At 43.8% G+C, this 18,231-nt stretch overlaps 1 protein-coding gene across 1 annotated transcript in view; it reads right to left on the reverse strand.

Moving 5' to 3' along the window:
• LOC126204403 (aldo-keto reductase family 1 member B1-like) overlaps positions 1-15,864 on the reverse strand; it is a 37,472-nt gene extending 21,608 nt beyond the window's left edge. Inside the window, exon 1 of the mRNA XM_049938781.1 lies at positions 15,706-15,864. Coding sequence (XP_049794738.1) covers positions 15,706-15,780 — 75 coding nt within the window. The 5' untranslated portion in view covers positions 15,781-15,864. The remainder of the gene's footprint in view (positions 1-15,705) is intronic.
• Positions 15,865-18,231: the final 2,367 nt, after the last annotated feature.

The following is an 18,231-nucleotide window of genomic DNA, read 5'->3' on the forward strand; positions in this document are numbered from 1 at the left end:
TTCGCAACCTGACATTTGTTGATGGCCCAATTTTGAAATCTGCAGCAATTCTGTCACGCTGAACGATTCCCTTCAGTGGTCGTTGGTCCTGTTCTTGCAGGATCTTTTTCCGGCCGCGGAGATGTCGGAAATGTGATGTTTTGCCGTATTCCAGATATCCACGGTACACTCGTGAAACTGTCGTACGGGAAAATCCCCACTTCATGGCTACCTCCGAGATGCTGTGTCCCATCGCTCGTGAGCCGATTGCAACACCAAAATCACTTTTTATCTAGATAACCTGCCATTGTAGCAGCAGTAACCCATCTGACAACTGCGCCGGACACTTGTTGTCTTACATAGGCGTTGCCGGCCGCAGCGCCGTACTCTGCCTGTTTACATATCTCTGTATTTGAATATGCATACCTATACCAGTTTCTTTGGCGCTTCAGTATATATATAGTGATGTTATAAATATAGACTGGGTGAAAATATTCTTGAACTAAGTTCTTTGGTAAATTTTCCACACTGCTGAGAAATGAAAGAAAGGACAAGAGACGTCCAACGTACAATTGAGGTTAGATTTTCTCTGAATGATTTTGCAACCGTTCTACCAGAATCTGGTGGATGATAAAAGCATGCGATGAGTGATTTGACTGCAGCTAGACGTCAAAATTAGTTTGGAGACACACTTAATTTCGACCTCACTAGTCATAGTAATTTGGTGCAATGGACGCTTCCCTTCCCGAACAATCTATGTTTATCCATTACCTTCAGGATCTCGTTATATACTTTAGAACTCCTATTTCGGGTTTCAACCAGTTCTATGGTTCTTTGGATGCATCAGCTTTCCTGGAAAGGCGTGAATTCTGGGTCTTCTTTACGAATATTTCGGCAGTTCGTTCGTCGGAGGGGGATGCTTGGCCCACAGTACTACTGAAGTCTGTTTAGTACTTTAGTGCCAGTCAGCACTTTGTATATGTGGGAGTACTTCATTAGATGATTCACTGAATTCAAAGAACGTTTCTAATTCTGCAAGAATCAAAGCTTCAGTTCTACCTCAGTGGACGTCTCCAGACCTGAGATTATCTGACTTTAATGTCAAAAAAGTTCCATCAGTTTCAAAGGTTGTTGTACATTAGGAGGCGGGATTATTTACAATGAAAATTAAGCATTAAAAGTTATAAGAATTTGGATTCGTTTCACAGTAGGGACAATTGCTGTGATACTCAGATGCGTTAATCCAAAAATGTGCGGTATATGTCGTTTACATACACTACTGGCCATTAAAATTCCTACACCAAGAAGAAATGCAGATGATAAACGGGTATTCATTGGGCAAATATATTATACTAGAACTGACATGTGATTACATTTCCACGCAATTTGGGTGCATAGATCCTGAGAAATCAGTACCCAGAACAACCACCTCTGGCCGTAATAACGGCCTTGATACGTCTGGGCATTGAGTCAAACAGAGCTTGGATGGCGTGTACAGGTAGAGCTGCCCAGGTAGCTTCAACACACAGTTCATCAAGAGTAGTGACTGGCGTATTGTGACGAGCCAGTTGCTCGGCCGCCATTGACCAGACGATTTCAGTTGGTGAGAGATCTGGAGAATGTGCTGGCCAGGGCAGCAGTCGAACATTTTCTGTGTCCAGAAAGGCCTGTACAGGACCTGCAACATGAGGTCGTGCATTATCCTGCTGAAATGTAGGGTTTCGCAGGGATCGAATGAAGGGTAGACCCACGGGTCGTAACACATCTGAAATGTAACGTCCACTGTTCAAAGTGCCGTCATTGCGAACAAGAGGTGACCGAGACGTGTAACCAATGGCACCCCATACAATCACGCCAGGTGATAAGCCAGTATGGCCATGACGAATACACTCTTCCAATGTGCGTTCACCGCGATATCACCAAACACGGATGCGACCATCATGATGCTGTAAACAGAACCTCGATTCATCCGAAAAAATGACGTTTTGCCATTCGTGCACCCAGGTTCGTCATTGAGTACACCATCACAGGCGCTCCTGTCTGTGATGCGGCGTCAAGGGTAACCGCAGCCATGGCCTCTGAGCTGATAGTCCATGCTGCTGCAAACGTCGTCGAACTGTTCGTGCTGATGGTTGCTGTCTTGCAAACGTCCCCATCTGTTGACTCAGGTATCGAGACGTGGCTGCACGATCCGCTATAGTCATGCGGATAAGATGCCTGTCATCTCGACTGCTAGTGATACGAGGCCCTTGGGATCCAGCACGGCCTTCCGTATTACCCTCCTGAACCCACCGATTCCATATTCCGCTAACAGTCATTGCATCTCGACCAGCGCGAGCAGCAATGTCGCGATACGATAAACCGCAATCGCGATAGGCGGTTAAATTTCGCATCTGTAGCACGTCATCTTCGTGGTGTAGCAATTTTAATGGCCAGTAGTGTAGGTTCTCCGTGCTATGTAAACTATATTTAAGAATGGTCCTCATAAATTTGGTGATGGCTATAACTTTCCGGCTACTGAAGTCTACTGTCTGCGTTACATCGAATTCCACACATTAATCGTAAAATACCAAGATGTTTATGGGGTTCTTGGGCGCAGTACTTAAGTCATTACCTTCGCATGCGACACTCGCAACAGTCTGACCCTATGTGAGAAGCATAAGTTCGTGTTACAGCCGCTGACTTTGCATAATCCACAAGTGGCAGACAGTAGTCTGATATCCGCATCTTTATCACCGGTTGCGTGTCAGCTGCAAACGGTCACAGTAGTATTATATAACAGACAACAAGCACAACGGTCGTCGCTGTCCACTCGAAAACAAATACAGGACAGCGTAGGAAAATTTCAGTCGATCCGATTCGTAGCGCATTATTAGAGGACTTAATAAACAGGATTTCTTAAATAGATTTTTCTGACTTCGATATGGCCCATTAGTGGTACAGAACGCAGAATACACTGCTTAATAGTTATAACACTCCTAATATACAGCAATCACTTCAAGTCATTAGGGCGAGGTTTTTGCCACATGACAGTACTCAAAGCAATCCGACTGTTTCAGTGTGAGCGATGCTCGTTACGTTTTTATTCCCCGAGATACGAAAGTAACTGTTTCGATGAAATATTATTCTTATCAACAAAGCATTCAACAAATTGTGAAAAGTTATTACACTGACATAATCGACGCAACTCGCAACAGACACTTTTGCAGAAAACATAAAAATGCAATAAATGTGAGGCCGAACCCTTTCGCCAGAATCAAGCTTCATTTTAGATACACTACAGCCTAAAACGGCAGTGTAAGATAGAAATTGCTGTAGCCCGTCACATCTACTGATGAGCCGAAGCCATGGGGAGGTGCCCCTACGGAGGCTCTACATTGCCTTAAAGCTGACGCCGCTATGTTAGCAGCGCCTACAAATTAGCGGACTATTCTTCACAATTGCTTCTTGTTCTTAATTTCTATCGTGTCCAGGCAACAGTTGTTTTAATATTAAATATTACATTGCTTTCGTGAATAACACATTGTCAAGAAGACATTGGCAGACGTTTTCCTGACCTTAAAGGCATGTTTGATTTAGTAATATGACGCATTTGGCCTAGTTAATGTAACTTTCCTTTTATTACACTTTTCGAGTAAGCAAGAAGCTCCGCGAGTGATGTGAAAAGACTGCTTACGTAATTCGGTATTTTCCTTAATATGAAATGACTAAACTGATGTTTCGTCTATGTCATCTTCCCGAAAATGCTGAGAATATATTTGCTACGTCAGGACGGTTTCCATCTTTCCTTCTCACAGCATTCAACCACAGCGCACTTGGATCTGTACTGATAGGAAATTGAAAGTCAAATTACAGAAATAAAAAAAGCACTCCGTCTTTAGCCCACAAGTGGCCCATCGGGACCATCCGACCGTCGTGTCATCCTCATTGAGGATGCGGATAGGAGGGGCGTGTGGTCAGCACACCGCTCTCCCGATCGTTATGATGGTTTTCTTTGACCGTAGCCGCTACTGTTCAGTCGAGTAGCTTCTCAATTGGCATCACGAGGCTGAGTGCACCCCGAAAAATGGCAACAGCGCATGGCGGCTGGATGGTCACCCATCCAAGTGCCGGCCACGCCCGACAGCGCTTAACTTCGGTGATCTCTCGGGAACCGGTGTACCCACTGCGGCAAGGCCGTTGCCACCAGAAATAAAACTACTACAGTAAAAGTAAACAGTGCAACTAAAATTCATGTACATACAAGGAAATATCGCCTGAACGAGTCCACGTACGAATGAAATGTGATTCTTTTAGACTTAAGACTATAATCAGAACAACAAGTAGATCTGCAAATGATGCAAGCTGACGTTTTCTATTAAATCACTTCCAGCAGAAGCTAACGTTTGGTAGTCTAATATGGCGGACGTCGACTTCAAGTTTGTGACGTCATGACTACTCCCCAGACTACACGTCCATGTCCAAAAAAATATGACCTCCTGCTCAATAGAATGTTCGACCACCTCCAGAATGCAGTACAGCAGTGATTTTGAGAGGCATGGGTCCGTCTAGTCGTTGAGAGGTTTCTGGAGGTACGTAACACAATATGTCTAATCACAGGTCACACAGTTCCCGTAGATCACCGATCGGACTTGGCGCGGATCTGGTGGCCGACAGCGTCCCACATGCCTTCCGTCGGATTCAGATAAAGTGGCTCTAATGGCCAAAAAACCAGCTTCATTTTCATGCTCCTGAAGCTAATAGTTCCGGCCGATTCTCTTCCCCGTCCTTGCAGTATTCGAGCTAATGCTCCTCCTCTAATAACGTCTTCGTCGACGAGACATAAAATCTTCTATCTTTTTTATTTGTAGTATAAATGGGTCAGGAAAACTGCTAGTGAATCCTGTGGATGCCTTGGGCAGATGGAGGGAATATTTTGAAGAGTTGCTCAATGTAGGTGAAAATACGATCAGTAATGTTTCAGATTTCGAGGTAGAATGGGATAGGAATGATGATGGAAATAGGATCACATTTGAGGAAGTGGAGAAAATGGTCAATAGATTGCAGTGCAATAAAGCAGCTGGGGTGGATGAAATTAAGTCGGAACTCATCAAATACAGTGGAATGTCAGGTCTTCAATGGCTACACAAGATAATTGAAATGGCCTGGGAGTCCGGACAGGTTCCATCAGACTGGACAAAAGCAGTAATCACACCAATCTTTAAACATGGAAACAGAAAATATTGTAACAACTACAGAGCTATCTCTTTAATCAGCGTTGTGGGTAAAATCTTCTCAGGTATTGTTAAAAGGAAAGTGCGAGTATTAGTTGAGGACCAATTGGATGAAAATCAGTGTGGGATTAGGCCTCTTAGAGGTTGTCAGGACCAGATCTTTAGCTTGCGGCAAATAATGGAGAAGTGTTATGAGTGGAACAGGGAATTGTATCTATGCTTTATAGATCTAGAAAAGGCATATGGCTGGGTTCCTAGGAGGAAGTTATTGTCTGTTCTACGAGATTATGGAATAGGAGGCAAACTTTTGCAAGCAATTAAAGGTCTTTACATGGATAGTCAGGCAGCAGTTAGAGTTGACAGTAAATTGAGTTCATGGTTCAGAGTAATTTCAGGGGTAAGACAAGGCTGCAACCTGTCTCCACTGTTGTTCATATTATTTATGGATCATATGTTGAAAACAATAGACTGGATGGGTGAGATTAAGTTATGTGAACACAAAATAAGCAGTCTCGCATATGCGGATGACTTAGTTGTGATGGCAGATTCGATTGAAAGTTTGCAAAGTAATATTTCAGAGCTAGATCAGAAATGTAAGGACTATGGTATGAAGATTAGCATCTCCAAAACGAAAGTAATGTCAGTGGGAAAGAAATATAAACGGATTGAGTGCCAAATAGGAGGAACAAAGAACAGGTGGACGGTTTCATGTACTTAGGATGCATATTCTCACAGGATGGCAACATAGTGAAAGAACTGGAAGCGAGGTGTAGCAAAGCTAATGCAGTGAGCGCTCAACTACGATCTACTCTCTTCTGCAAGAAGGAAGTCAGTACCAAGACTAAGCTATCTGTGCACCGTTCAATCTTTCGACCAACTTTGTTGTATGGGAGCGAAAGCTGGGTGGATTCAGGTTACCTCATCAACAAGGTTGAGGTTACGGATATGAAAGTAGCTAGGATGATTGCAGGTACTAGTAGATGGGAACAATGGCAGGAGGGTGTCCACAATGAGGAAATCAAAGAAAAACTGGGAATGAACTCTATAGATGTATCAGTCAGGGCGAACAGGCTTAGATGGTGGGGTCATGTTACACGCATGGGAGAAGCAAGGTTACCCAAGAGACTCATGGGTTCAGCAGTAGAGGGTAGGAGGAGTCGGGGCAGACCAAGGAGAAGGTACCTGGATTCGGTTAAGAATGATTTTGAAGTAACAGGTTTAACATCAGAAGAGGCACCAATGTTAGCACTGAATAGGGGATCATGGAGGAATTTTATAAGGGTGCTATGCTCCAGACTGAACGCTGAAAGGCATAATCAGTCTTAAATGATGATGATGATGATGATGATGATGATAAAAGGAGAACCGAAAAATAGTCGTCTTGTGAATGTTGCAGTTCTTCTTACTTCCATGGTTGCTAAGAAAATTGGAGAGGAATTCCGCCTCATGAGAGACACCTTTATACACTCCTGGAAATGGAAAAAAGAACACATTGACACCGGTGTGTCAGACCCACCATACTAGCTCCGGACACTGCGAGAGGGCTGTACAGGCAATGATCACACGCACGGCACAGCGGACACACCAGGAACCGCGGTGTTGGCCGTCGAATGGCGCTAGCTGCGCAGCATTTGTGCACCGCCGCCGTCAGTGTCAGCCAGTTTGCCGTGGCATACGGAGCTCCATCGCAGTCTTTAACACTGGTAGCATGCCGCGACAGCGTGGACGTGAACCGTATGTGCAGTTGACGGACTTTGAGCGAGGGCGTATAGTGGGCATGCGGGAGGCCGGGTGGACGTACCGCCGAATTGCTCAACACGTGGGGCGTGAGGTCTCCACAGTACATTGATGTTGTCGCCAGTGGTCGGCGGAAGGTGCACGTGCCCGTCGACCTGGGACCGGACCGCAGCGACGCACGGATGCACGCCAAGACCGTAGGATCCTATGCAGTGCCGTAGGGGACCGCACCGCCACTTCCCAGCAAATTAGGGACACTGTTGCTCCTGGGGTATCGGCGAGGACCATTCGCAACCGTCTCCATGAAGCTGGGCTACGGTCCCGCACACCGTTAGGCCGTCTTCCGCTCACGCCCCAACATCGTGCAGCCCGCCTCCAGTGGTGTCGCGACAGACGTGAATGGAGGGACGAATGGAGACGTGTCATCTTCAGCGATGAGAGTCGCTTCTGCCTTGGTGCCAATGATGGTCGTATGCGTGTTTGGCGCCGTGCAGGTGAGCGCCACAATCAGGACTGCATACGACCGTGGCACACAGGGCCAACACCCGGCATCATGGTGTGGGGAGCGATCTCCTACACTGGCCGTACACCACTGGTGATCGTCGAGGGGACACTGAATAGTGCACGGTACATCCAAACCGTCATCGAACCCATCGTTCTACCATTCCTAGACCGGCAAGGGAACTTGCTGTTCCAACAGGACAATGCACGTCCGCATGTATCCCGTGCCACCCAACGTGCTCTAGAAGGTGTAAGTCAACTACCCTGGCCAGCAAGATCTCCGGATCTGTCCCCCATTGAGCATGTTTGGGACTGGATGAAGCGTCGTCTCACGCGGTCTGCACGTCCAGCACGAACGCTGGTCCAACTGAGGCGCCAGGTGGAAATGGCATGGCAAGCCGTTCCACAGGACTACATCCAGCATCTCTACGATCGTCTCCATGGGAGAATAGCAGCCTGCATTGCTGCGAAAGGTGGATATACACTGTACTAGTGCCGACATTGTGCATGCTCTGTTGCCTATGTCTATGTGCCTGTGGTTCTGTCAGTGTGATCATGTGATGTATCTGACCCCAGGAATGTGTCAATAAAGTTTCCCCATCCTGGGACAATGAATTCACGGTGTTCTTATTTCAATTTCCAGGAGTGTATTTTTGTTTTCACCCAGATATGTTTCAGCACTTTTTATGCTATGTTCAGTTGGTTTCTTTGTTTACTTTTCTCTTCGCATGAAGCTACTGGACGTTTATGCTAACAGCTTCAAGTCCACTGCGAAATCTACACCTTGTCATAGTTTAGTTTTGATGTGGTGGTGTTTTTATTTTGTTTGTGTCATGACAACACGCTTGGCGAAAAAATCATAAAAATGCACGTTTAACGAGAAAAACGAAAGAAATAAAGCGTGTTACCTCGACACAAACAAAGTAAAAGCTCCCCAACATCAAAAACTATGACAAGCTATAGACTGCGTGGTAGACCTTAAGTTACGAGCATAAATATCCAATAGCTACGTGTGAGAAAAAAAATAAACAAACGAGCCTACTTAAGATAGCACAAAAAGTGTTAAGAGTGTCTAGGTGAAAACAAAACCGCACAGGTGTCTTGCAAAAGACGGAATTCCTCTCCAGTTGAAAAATCGTTTGTCTCCTTAGAGACAGCTGCGAAACAACCTCTTGAAGTTCCTAAAAATATTAACTGAATACGACTTACGAGCCGTTAACGACACATCAAGTCCTCGGCAAAGCTGACACGCCCTTTGCTCAGGTTTCCTTCATTATAGCAGCGATGGTCTATCTACACCTTTGCGTCTGCAGTTATTCTCCAGTTCTTTGCGACTGTGATAGGCCACGAAAAAACCTCATATAACTCATCTATGCTGAAGACTCCTTAGAATTATCACATATGGGAAGTAACCTTACCACTTTCTCGTGCCCCTAACCTCATGAGGAGAACCAGTGTCCCATCTGAGATTGATCTTGGAACGACGGCAGTTGTTCCCAATAAATATTTCGCCAAATGTTGTAACTGTACAACTTTCCTTCTGAAATGGGATGTTGAGAGTTTCAAAGCACTGTTACATCTTCTTTATGAAATGCTTGTAAGATAAGTAATTTTCCTGAAGACTTTTGTCAGTGGCTAGCGTAAGCTGACACCAGTACACCGGTCGGCAAAGATATAGCAAGAAAATCGATGGTAGGCGCTGGACCAAGTGCGCCTATCAGGAGAGATGCCAAAGGCAGACTCGCAAGCAACGTGCTGCCAACGCCCTCTCGACCGGAAGTATTTTGATCGCTGCCGCGGACCGGAGGTCTCACTCAATCTCAGTCACCAGCCCACCAGTCAAAGTCTCAGTCACTCGCATTCTTGTTTGGTGTCTGTCATTCATCACTTAGCAGGACTTGCACTTCACCAACAGTGAGGCTAACATGGATTATTAGTGAAACGCTTGTACCACAACACATGAGCTCTTAAAGTTAAGTAGCTTCCTGTTTATGTAAATATAGAACCCTGTTAATACATGCATGCAGTTGTGGTGCAGAAAGGGGATACCAGCCACCTTACAACATTCTCTCCCTCGATTCCTATGGTACAAGACTCAGCAGTCAGCACCTACAAGACCACTTGGTTCACAGTTTGAAGGTCTGCCTAGTTCACATTAGTGACGCTCTTACTACGCTATATATAATTCCCAATTAGAGTAATCTTTGATTCCCCTGTTAAGGATTAATTGAAAGCAATCAGTTCAAAAAAGCACCTAAAAAGACGTGGAGGTTCGATGCAAGAAAGAACATAGCACAGTGTTCTCTATTGAATGGATAGGGAAATAAAAATAGTTCTTTTCAACTGAAATGTGTTTGTACTCTATTTTAACACTAACATGATTGTCGCCTGGCTTCTCAAGGCATCTAATACAATTATAGTGATATTGTATACAATATGCACTTAATTATGCGACATACAACAGAATAATGTCAATTAGAGAAGTAGTAATGTACTGAACCATACGTTCCAATGAAAAATAATGTAACTGCTGAAGTACAGCAGAATGTTTTACTAATAAAAGTATTTAATCCAAGAACTCTAAATGTTGTATAAGTAATAAGAGAAACAACCAAAGATAAATTGCTGTGTATAGAAATACAACATTGAAACTATTGTTTCCCTTTGAACCTACAAAAATCTCAGCATACGACAAGCTCTACAAAAAAAATGATTAATATAATCCCGTAAACCAAGTATATGCATGTATATATAACCAACATTCATTACCTGTATTCATCATGGTTCTAAAGTAAGTAGAAGTGTACCAGGTAAGTTGTGAATGCTGTGATTGCAGAATTCGTTCTTTTTTCATTCAGATTGATGAGCAAATGTTTATATTCGCCCTAATGAATTTCTAGTTTTCCAAGCACGCCAAGTTTTTTACTGTAGTGTGGAAGATCCCGATGGCCTCGTTTACTTTATTTTTTTTTATTTCCCATCTATGCGTGGTTATGGAAGATTTATCATGATTAGACGACATAAATGTATCAGTTTGTCTTTAAAGCGTTTTGTATAAGTTTTTTCCACTTTGTACCTTGTAAATAGAGCACAATTCTTGCACTTTTGCAGTTGCATAACATTTCTGAATGCACAGCAAAAAAATAAATTTATGCTCTCAAATAAAGAAGACTTTTATTGTGTGTCACAATTAAACAGCGTATTACGGCATGCCATCTGGACTGGGTCTTTCTCTGTCCTCATGGAACAACAACACTACTCTGCATGACACTTTATACTTGCCTTCTCTGAACGTTGTGAGAGATAATAGGAGAGATCCCAAAATACTTGAGAACCGAGTGTTCCAGCTGAGGAAGTTGCTCTAGAAAATTCGATTCTTCAAAGGCCTTAACAAATTAAAATGTGAAACTTCCTGGCAGATTAAAACTGTGTGCCAGTCAGGGACTCGATCCTGCCCTTGAATGCATCATAGTTTTAATCTGCCAGGAAGTTTCAAATATGCACACACTCAGTTGCAGAGTGAAAATTTGTCTGGAAATTTAAAATTTGTTATAGCCGGGTATGAAAAGCAGACAATGTCTGCTCAAGATTTATCGAAATCTTGTATGATTATTGGATGCAAGGTTTACGGGTATGCTAGACCATAATATCTTAGGGTACCAGTTTAGTCTACAAAGAGGGCATTCGGCTGGCAATAGACACATTTAAATCAGCCCATGCACAGCCTCTGAGCTGAAGATGGCGAGGCGTCACTTCGAATCAGACCGCAACTGCTCATGGCGTTACATCTGTACACAATGCGTTAAGTACCCCAAATACCTGTGAACCCTACCGTGATTATTCCACTCAGGAGTCGATGACGCCATTTCGGATCCGAGTAAAGAACTATGCTTTAGAAATGTGTGTGGCGAATATTGATATTTTAAGCCAAGGGCGGGTTGAATCACCATCTTGGTACCTGCAGAGGCCCGCAGTTATTTTAAGTCTGACTAATCAAAAAAAAAGAAAGCAATCTGAAGGCGATTTTTAAATACGTGTGTAATAACGTTTTAGAGGAGCGCCACAACTTTAAGACTGCATACACAAGCGGCTCGAAACAGAAAGAATTCCTTGGCTGCTTCATAATTTTCTATGTTCAGAATACGCTTACCAGATTACGTTTAGAGTCTACCGTGCCTACCTGTACGCGATTCTGAAGGCACTGGAGTAGATCAGCCGGCCGAAGTGGCCGTGCGGTTCTGGGCGCTGCAGTTTGGAACCGCGAGACCGCTACGGTCGCAGGTTCGAATCCTGCCTCGGGCATGGATGTGTGTGGTGTCCTTAGGTTAGTTAGGTTTAACTAGTTCTAAGTTCTAGGGGACTAATGACCTCAGAAGTTGAGACCCATAGTGCTCAGAGCCATTTTGGAGTAGATCAGATGACAACAAGAGACATTTCTCAATTGCTTCGATTCCCTTAATGCTCGACTGGTCATTCAACAAAAGTACGGCACATAACAAGCTTCTCAGAATACGCAACATATTCATCTCATGGATGGTGGTATTCTGCGGGGTAGCTGGTCATGTGGCAGTAATAGAAAATGAGAAAGCTGATAAAAATTTCGAAAGAGGCCTGTAGGGGTCACAGGGTTGAAGAATATGCCATTCTTCTGCAGGCTGTGAAATAGCTGTTTAGCCAGAAGGTCGTGCATCGATGGAACGAAGAGTGGCTGCTATCTGCAGGGCGTAGACTATAAAACCAACTGTACGTCCGTGGCGTTCCTCCTTCCGGCCACACAGGTGAGACGAACGCACACTCATTCGTCTCCGTGTAGGACATGGCCTCCTTTACGCAAGACTGTTTGCTCTGGCGGAAGGACTCACCCGGTTGTGATGCCTGTGGCTACATATTTCAGCACGTCATAATTGAATGGAGTGGAATGCATATTCCAACAAGAGGGTAGCGGGGATCTGTCTTCTACTTTAGTAGATGACGAGACGAGTGTGGTCCGCCTTTTAAGATTTCGTTAATTGTCCTATGTTTTCGTAAACCCTACAGAACACCGCCATTTTATACTATAGGTGAGCTCATCTGTGCTTCATGTGTGAAATCAAATGCAGAAGTGGGAAAGAGATTTAGCGATGTTCTGCTCTAGAACGGAAAAGATAACAGTGGCATAGCTGCACAGCAATCGAACTGGGGAGACAAGGACCAGCTTGGTTCAGTCCTAGACTGTTAAGGCAGCTCTATCCTATTTGCGATTTGTTTTGGGAGCTTTCCACAATCATCTAATTGATTGCTGGTACTGATTACGCAAACAACCCAAAAATGTAGGATTCATAATACATTTTGTTCAAGTTTAACTAACATCAAAAAATAGAATGCATGAAAGTAGTCCAACAAATCCATTATAGTAACACCATTCAGCGTGACGTTTTATTAGCAAAAAAGAATAAGGCAGAGTCAAATGAAAACTAGACAGACGTGAAAAGGTAAGTAAAGTGTTTATTGCTTCAAGAGTAATCGCTATAACTGATAATATACGAGGGTCGTTCAATAAGTAATGCCCCACATTAAAAAAAAAAAAAAGCCATTAATCTACATAGACAAACGTCCTGGTTGCTGCTTCACGTTTGATGTTTGTTCTGTGCGCCGGTGAAGTTTCGAACCGTTCTGGCAGATGTCAGAGCCGTATTGCAGCGTCAAAATGGCGTCTACAAACGACTCACGTTACAAGCAGCGTTTGTGGAGAAAAAGAAGCCATGGTTAATAACCACAAATGTTTGTATACAGTGTATGGCGATGCTGCAGTTGATAAGAGTACAGTTGGGCGATGGGTAAGGAAAATTATAGCCTCAGGAAACGCAGAAACAGAGCTCCATGATCAGCCACGCTCGGGACGTCCTGTCGCAGCCACTGCTCCAGACAATGCTGAATCGTGCACCCTCGGACTTCCATCTCTTTCGGCCGCCTAAAGATTCTCTACAGGGAACACACTTTGAAGATGACAAGAGTGTCAGTCATGCAGTGAAAACATGGCTATGTCTACACGACAAAAGCTTTTACCAGCTGGGAATACATGCTCTTCCACAACGTTGGCGTTCGGCCACAGAACGTGTTGGAAACTACGTAGAAAAGTAGGACATGGTCGAGACATTTTGATGTATATCTTCACCAAATTCTGACTCTTAACAATAAATATGCTTCGAGAAAAAAAAAATGTGAGGCATTACTTATTGAAAGGTCCTCGTAGTTACCCCACTATGAGGCAAGCCAATCATTGCCTTCGTGGATAAATGTTCGCGATTGCCTACGGAACCATGATTGTATCCAGCCGTGCACCTCTTCATCCGAAGCAAATCGACGGCCACGACCAAAATATGAAAATCGCAAGGGGACAGATCGGGACTACATAGATGATGTGTATGGGCTTCCCAGAGAAATTTCTGTAGCGTAGTCGAAAAACCCTTGGCGCCATGTGGGGTTGGAGGATTGTTCTGCAATAGAATGATGCTGTCTGTCAAAGTTCCTGAGGGTTTGTCCAGACGGTTTGGACTGACAGAATTCTTCAATTTTTGTGAATTTTTACGTACCACTGTGCGTTAACTGTGGCGCCATGTTACAGATAATCAATGAGCAGTCGAAGACGAAGGTCGTCAAGACTTTTCTGGAGCTGGCGTGCCTGTTATTTCAACTTCGCTGCATACCTTCGCTGGTAAGCCCTTACACCTACAGTCCCGAACTCTCCCTGTGAGATTTCCATATTTCTGGAGCTTTGAAGAAAGGCATTCGGGCCGTCGATTTGGTTCGGGTTATAATCATGGTTGCAAGCAACTGGAAACATTTCTCCACAAAGGCACTGACCGTTTTGTCTCTCAGTGGGATAAATGTATCACCAGTTATGGCGATTAGTTTTGTAATAATAAGCAGGATACTTACTTTTTTTCCATCTATCTCGTTTCATTTAACTGGGCCTTATTTTGTAGATGACGTCAAAGTTGAAGCTTTTTAACGCTTGTTTCTCTACTTTGAAGAGTTGCGCCGGCCGAAGTGGCCGTGCGGTTAAAGGCGCTGCAGTCTGGAACCGCAAGACCGCTACGGTCGCAGGTTCGAATCCTGCCTCGGGCATGGATGTTTGTGATGTCCTTCGGTTAGTTAGGTTTAACTAGTTCTAAGTTCTAGGGGACTAATGACCTCAGCAGTTGAGTCCCATAGTGCTCAGAGCCATTTGAACCATTTTTTTTGAAGAGTTGCATTTCTTATTATAATGTTGGGTTGACATTCAATTTAAAATGTGGAAGCAGAAAAGGAGTGAGAAAAAATATATTTTTTTTTCTCACTCCTTACACATCTGGCAAAAGAGCTCAGTCATTCTCACTCCTTTTCTGCTTCCACTTTTTAATTTGAATGTCAGCATAACATTATTGGTATATGAGTAGAGACATATTTTGTCACTGTTTTATAGCTTTATTTTCTGATACGTTGGATATGTTTGTTTTAATTATGTGAGGATCGAATTTCAGATCATAAACTCGAGCAAGGTGTCACCCACAATCATACGAGCAATACAAAAAAATGTACTTTTGATATACTAATGAGTTATGCTTGCCTTTTGGGCATCACAGTAATTCACCTTCAAAAATATATTGAGTGGATAGGTATCAGTTTAGTGTACGTTTGGTCAGATTTAGTTCTTGGGGCACGACAGATCTCCAACGTCGCTGAGTGTGGCACACCAAAAATGACAATTTTAGAACCTTACGAACTATTGAATGAATTTCTGCAGACGCCCGTGACTGGTAGAAAATTGGAGGAAGATGTCTAAAGCCAAGGGATCCCTGCCGGTCGCCGTTTTTATCCTCTGCCTTGCGGCTTGATGTAGTTATGGTATGAAGGAGCATGTGGTCAGCACACCGCTCTCCCGGCCGTTTTGTAGACTTTCCAGACCGAGGACCGCTACTAGTAGATCAGATAGCTCCTCAATTGGCATCCCGAGGCTGATTGCACCCAGTACCAGCCCTCTCACCAACGGAAGTCCATGGCACTACCAGGAATCGAATCCGGGTTCTCCCATGGCAGCCATCTAAGCTAACCACTCAGTCACGGAAGCAGACGATGATGTCTAGTAGATCACAATACACTACGTACTACAACTTTTCAGAAAGGCATCATCAATTTCCTGGGAACAGCTAATACCTTTCAACGGATGACTGGTACACGTAACATCAACTACGAACAGAGACAGTGACAAGAAGTGTAAATGTGATGTTACGGCTTTTCTTCCTTGCCCATTTACCTGGAACGTGCCCAGACCGAAAGCTGGCATGGTGCGGCCATTGTTGAGCTTCACTGTTGGAGCGATCGTCGGCATGGTGGACGGCTGCTGGAGACGAGACGATCACTGTGCTAGTGTGGGCTCGGTGCGCTGCGGACGGATCACCAGTGGCTGAGGACTGCGGCGGGGGACTAGTGAGCTGCGTGGAGGGGGGACGCTGACCTTGGCTGCAGATGCGTCCAGAGATCAGCGCCAAGTGCCGCGCTCTTAAAGTCAAGTGCGTGCGTAACCGTATCTCGATATTAGTTTTACTTCGTGCTGATAGCCTCGCCCCCTAATGGATCTCCGCAGCGCGGTGGAACCAAAACTGTAACACAAGTAGGAGTTTTCAGACTCTTAATATTAACATTTTTGTTTTCAGCGACGTTTCGAGTTTCTGTAGTTTAACAACGAAATCTTTCGCGAGGAATCAAGAATGCTATTGCCAAGCACAGCCTAACGAATAACCACAAAATTTTATTTGAGCAGATACGGATTATAGCCCAGCAGGATGTAATCGAGCATTTGATGCAGGCAGATTGCAATTCTTTCTAACCCTGCTGGAGTTTTCGGGACGATATGATCTGGAAAGGAGTCCGTTCTTCCATAACGTTTTTATATTTAAAAGCTAGGGGTCTAAACTTAGTGACTTTGTGCTTTAATGCACTCTACGTAGGCTAAGGCTCAAATGAAAAAGAAATAGGTTTTCTCCACGTGGATGTGGGTTAATTTTTTACACTTCTGTCCCGTGGATCTATATGACCCAGGTTATTAAAACATACACAACATATACAAATATTTAATGAATGTAACTCCATCTTGAGATGGAGTATGAGATTATGGCTATTCAATGTTCAATAAAAACAAAAAAAACTAGACCAGTCGCCGTTATATAGGTTTATTTCTACGCTACCAGTTTCGACGTTACACTACATCATCTTCAGGCTAAAACAGCTCCAATCCAGTAACCTACGTGTTACAAATATAGCAGTGCCTTTAACTGGTCTCGTAATAGCTATTACGGACATACGTGCTCGTTGGACAACAGTCAGTTATGAGACCAGTTAAAGGCACTGCTATATTTGCAATGTTGTCCAACGAGCACGTATGCCCGTAATAGCTATTACGAGATCAGTTAAAGGTACTGCTATATTTGTAACCGAAGGATACGGTATTGGAGCAGTTTTGGCCTGAAGATGACGTAGTGAAACGTCGAAACTGGTTGCCTATAAATAAACCTGTATAACGGCGATTGGTATTGTTTTTATTGAATATACAAATACAGGTAGTAATATCTTATTTATACGTGTCTGAGATATACAGAGTGTTACAAAAAGGTACGGCCAAACTTTCAGGAAACATTCCTCACATACAAATAGAGAAGAGGTGTTATATGGACATGTCTCCGGAAACGCTTAATTTCCATGTTAGAGCTCATTTTAGTTTCGTCAGTATGTACTGTACTTCGCTCCATGGAGCACGTTATCATGATTTCATACGGGATACTCTACCTGTGCTGCTAGAACATGTGCCTTTACAAGTACGACACAACATGTGCTTCATGCACGATGGAGCTCCTGCACATTTCAGTCGAAGTGTTCGTACGCTTCTCAACAACAGATTCGGTGACCGATGGATTGGTAGAGGCGGACCAATTCCATGGCCTCCACGCTCTCCTGACCTCAACCCTCTTGACTTTCATTTATGGGGGCATTTGAAAACTCTTGTCTACGCAACCTCGGTACCAAATGTAGAGTCTCTTCGTGCTCGTATTGTGGACAGCTGTGATACAATACGCCATTCTCCAGGGCTGCATCAGCGCATCAGGGATTCCATGCGATGGAGGGTGGATGCATGTATCCTCGCTAACGGAAGACATTTTGAACATTTCCTGTAACAAAGTGTTTGAAGTCACGCTGGTACGTTCTGTTGCTGTGTGTTTCCATTCCATGATTAATGTGATTTGAAGAGAAGTAATAAAATGACCTCTAACATGGAAAGTAAGCGTTTCCGGACACATGTCCACATAACATATTTTCTTTCTTTGTGTGTGAGGAATGTTTCCTGAAAGTTTGGCCGTACCTTTTTGTAACACCCTGTATACATAATATGTTTTTATAACAATTCATGTCTTTTCTTGTTCATTGTTGTAATGTATGACGATAAACATCAATGTAGGTCTCTTACTACGTTCAAGTTTTCAAAGCATTATCGCTACCAGTAATGTTTCGCCAGTTATTGGGTCTGTTGGGTGCGGACGTAGTTCGTGTATCTAAGGTAATGATTTCTGTGTAGCTAAAATGACGAAACGATTTCCTTCTGATGAGCAGTTGGAAACATTATTAAAGGCGTGTATCAATCAGGAGAATATTTGTAAATAAGAAAATCACACCCGTGGCTACAGCATTCACCCTACATATGCATCAGAAGAAACTTCACACATTCGTACGTCACATACAAGCGGTGCAAGTGATTTATTCAAAAAGCAAAAATATTATCTGGAACTTA

Source organism: Schistocerca nitens, chromosome 9, assembly GCF_023898315.1.
Source record: "Schistocerca nitens isolate TAMUIC-IGC-003100 chromosome 9, iqSchNite1.1, whole genome shotgun sequence".
In the NCBI taxonomy this organism is placed as follows: Eukaryota; Metazoa; Arthropoda; class Insecta; order Orthoptera; family Acrididae; genus Schistocerca; species Schistocerca nitens.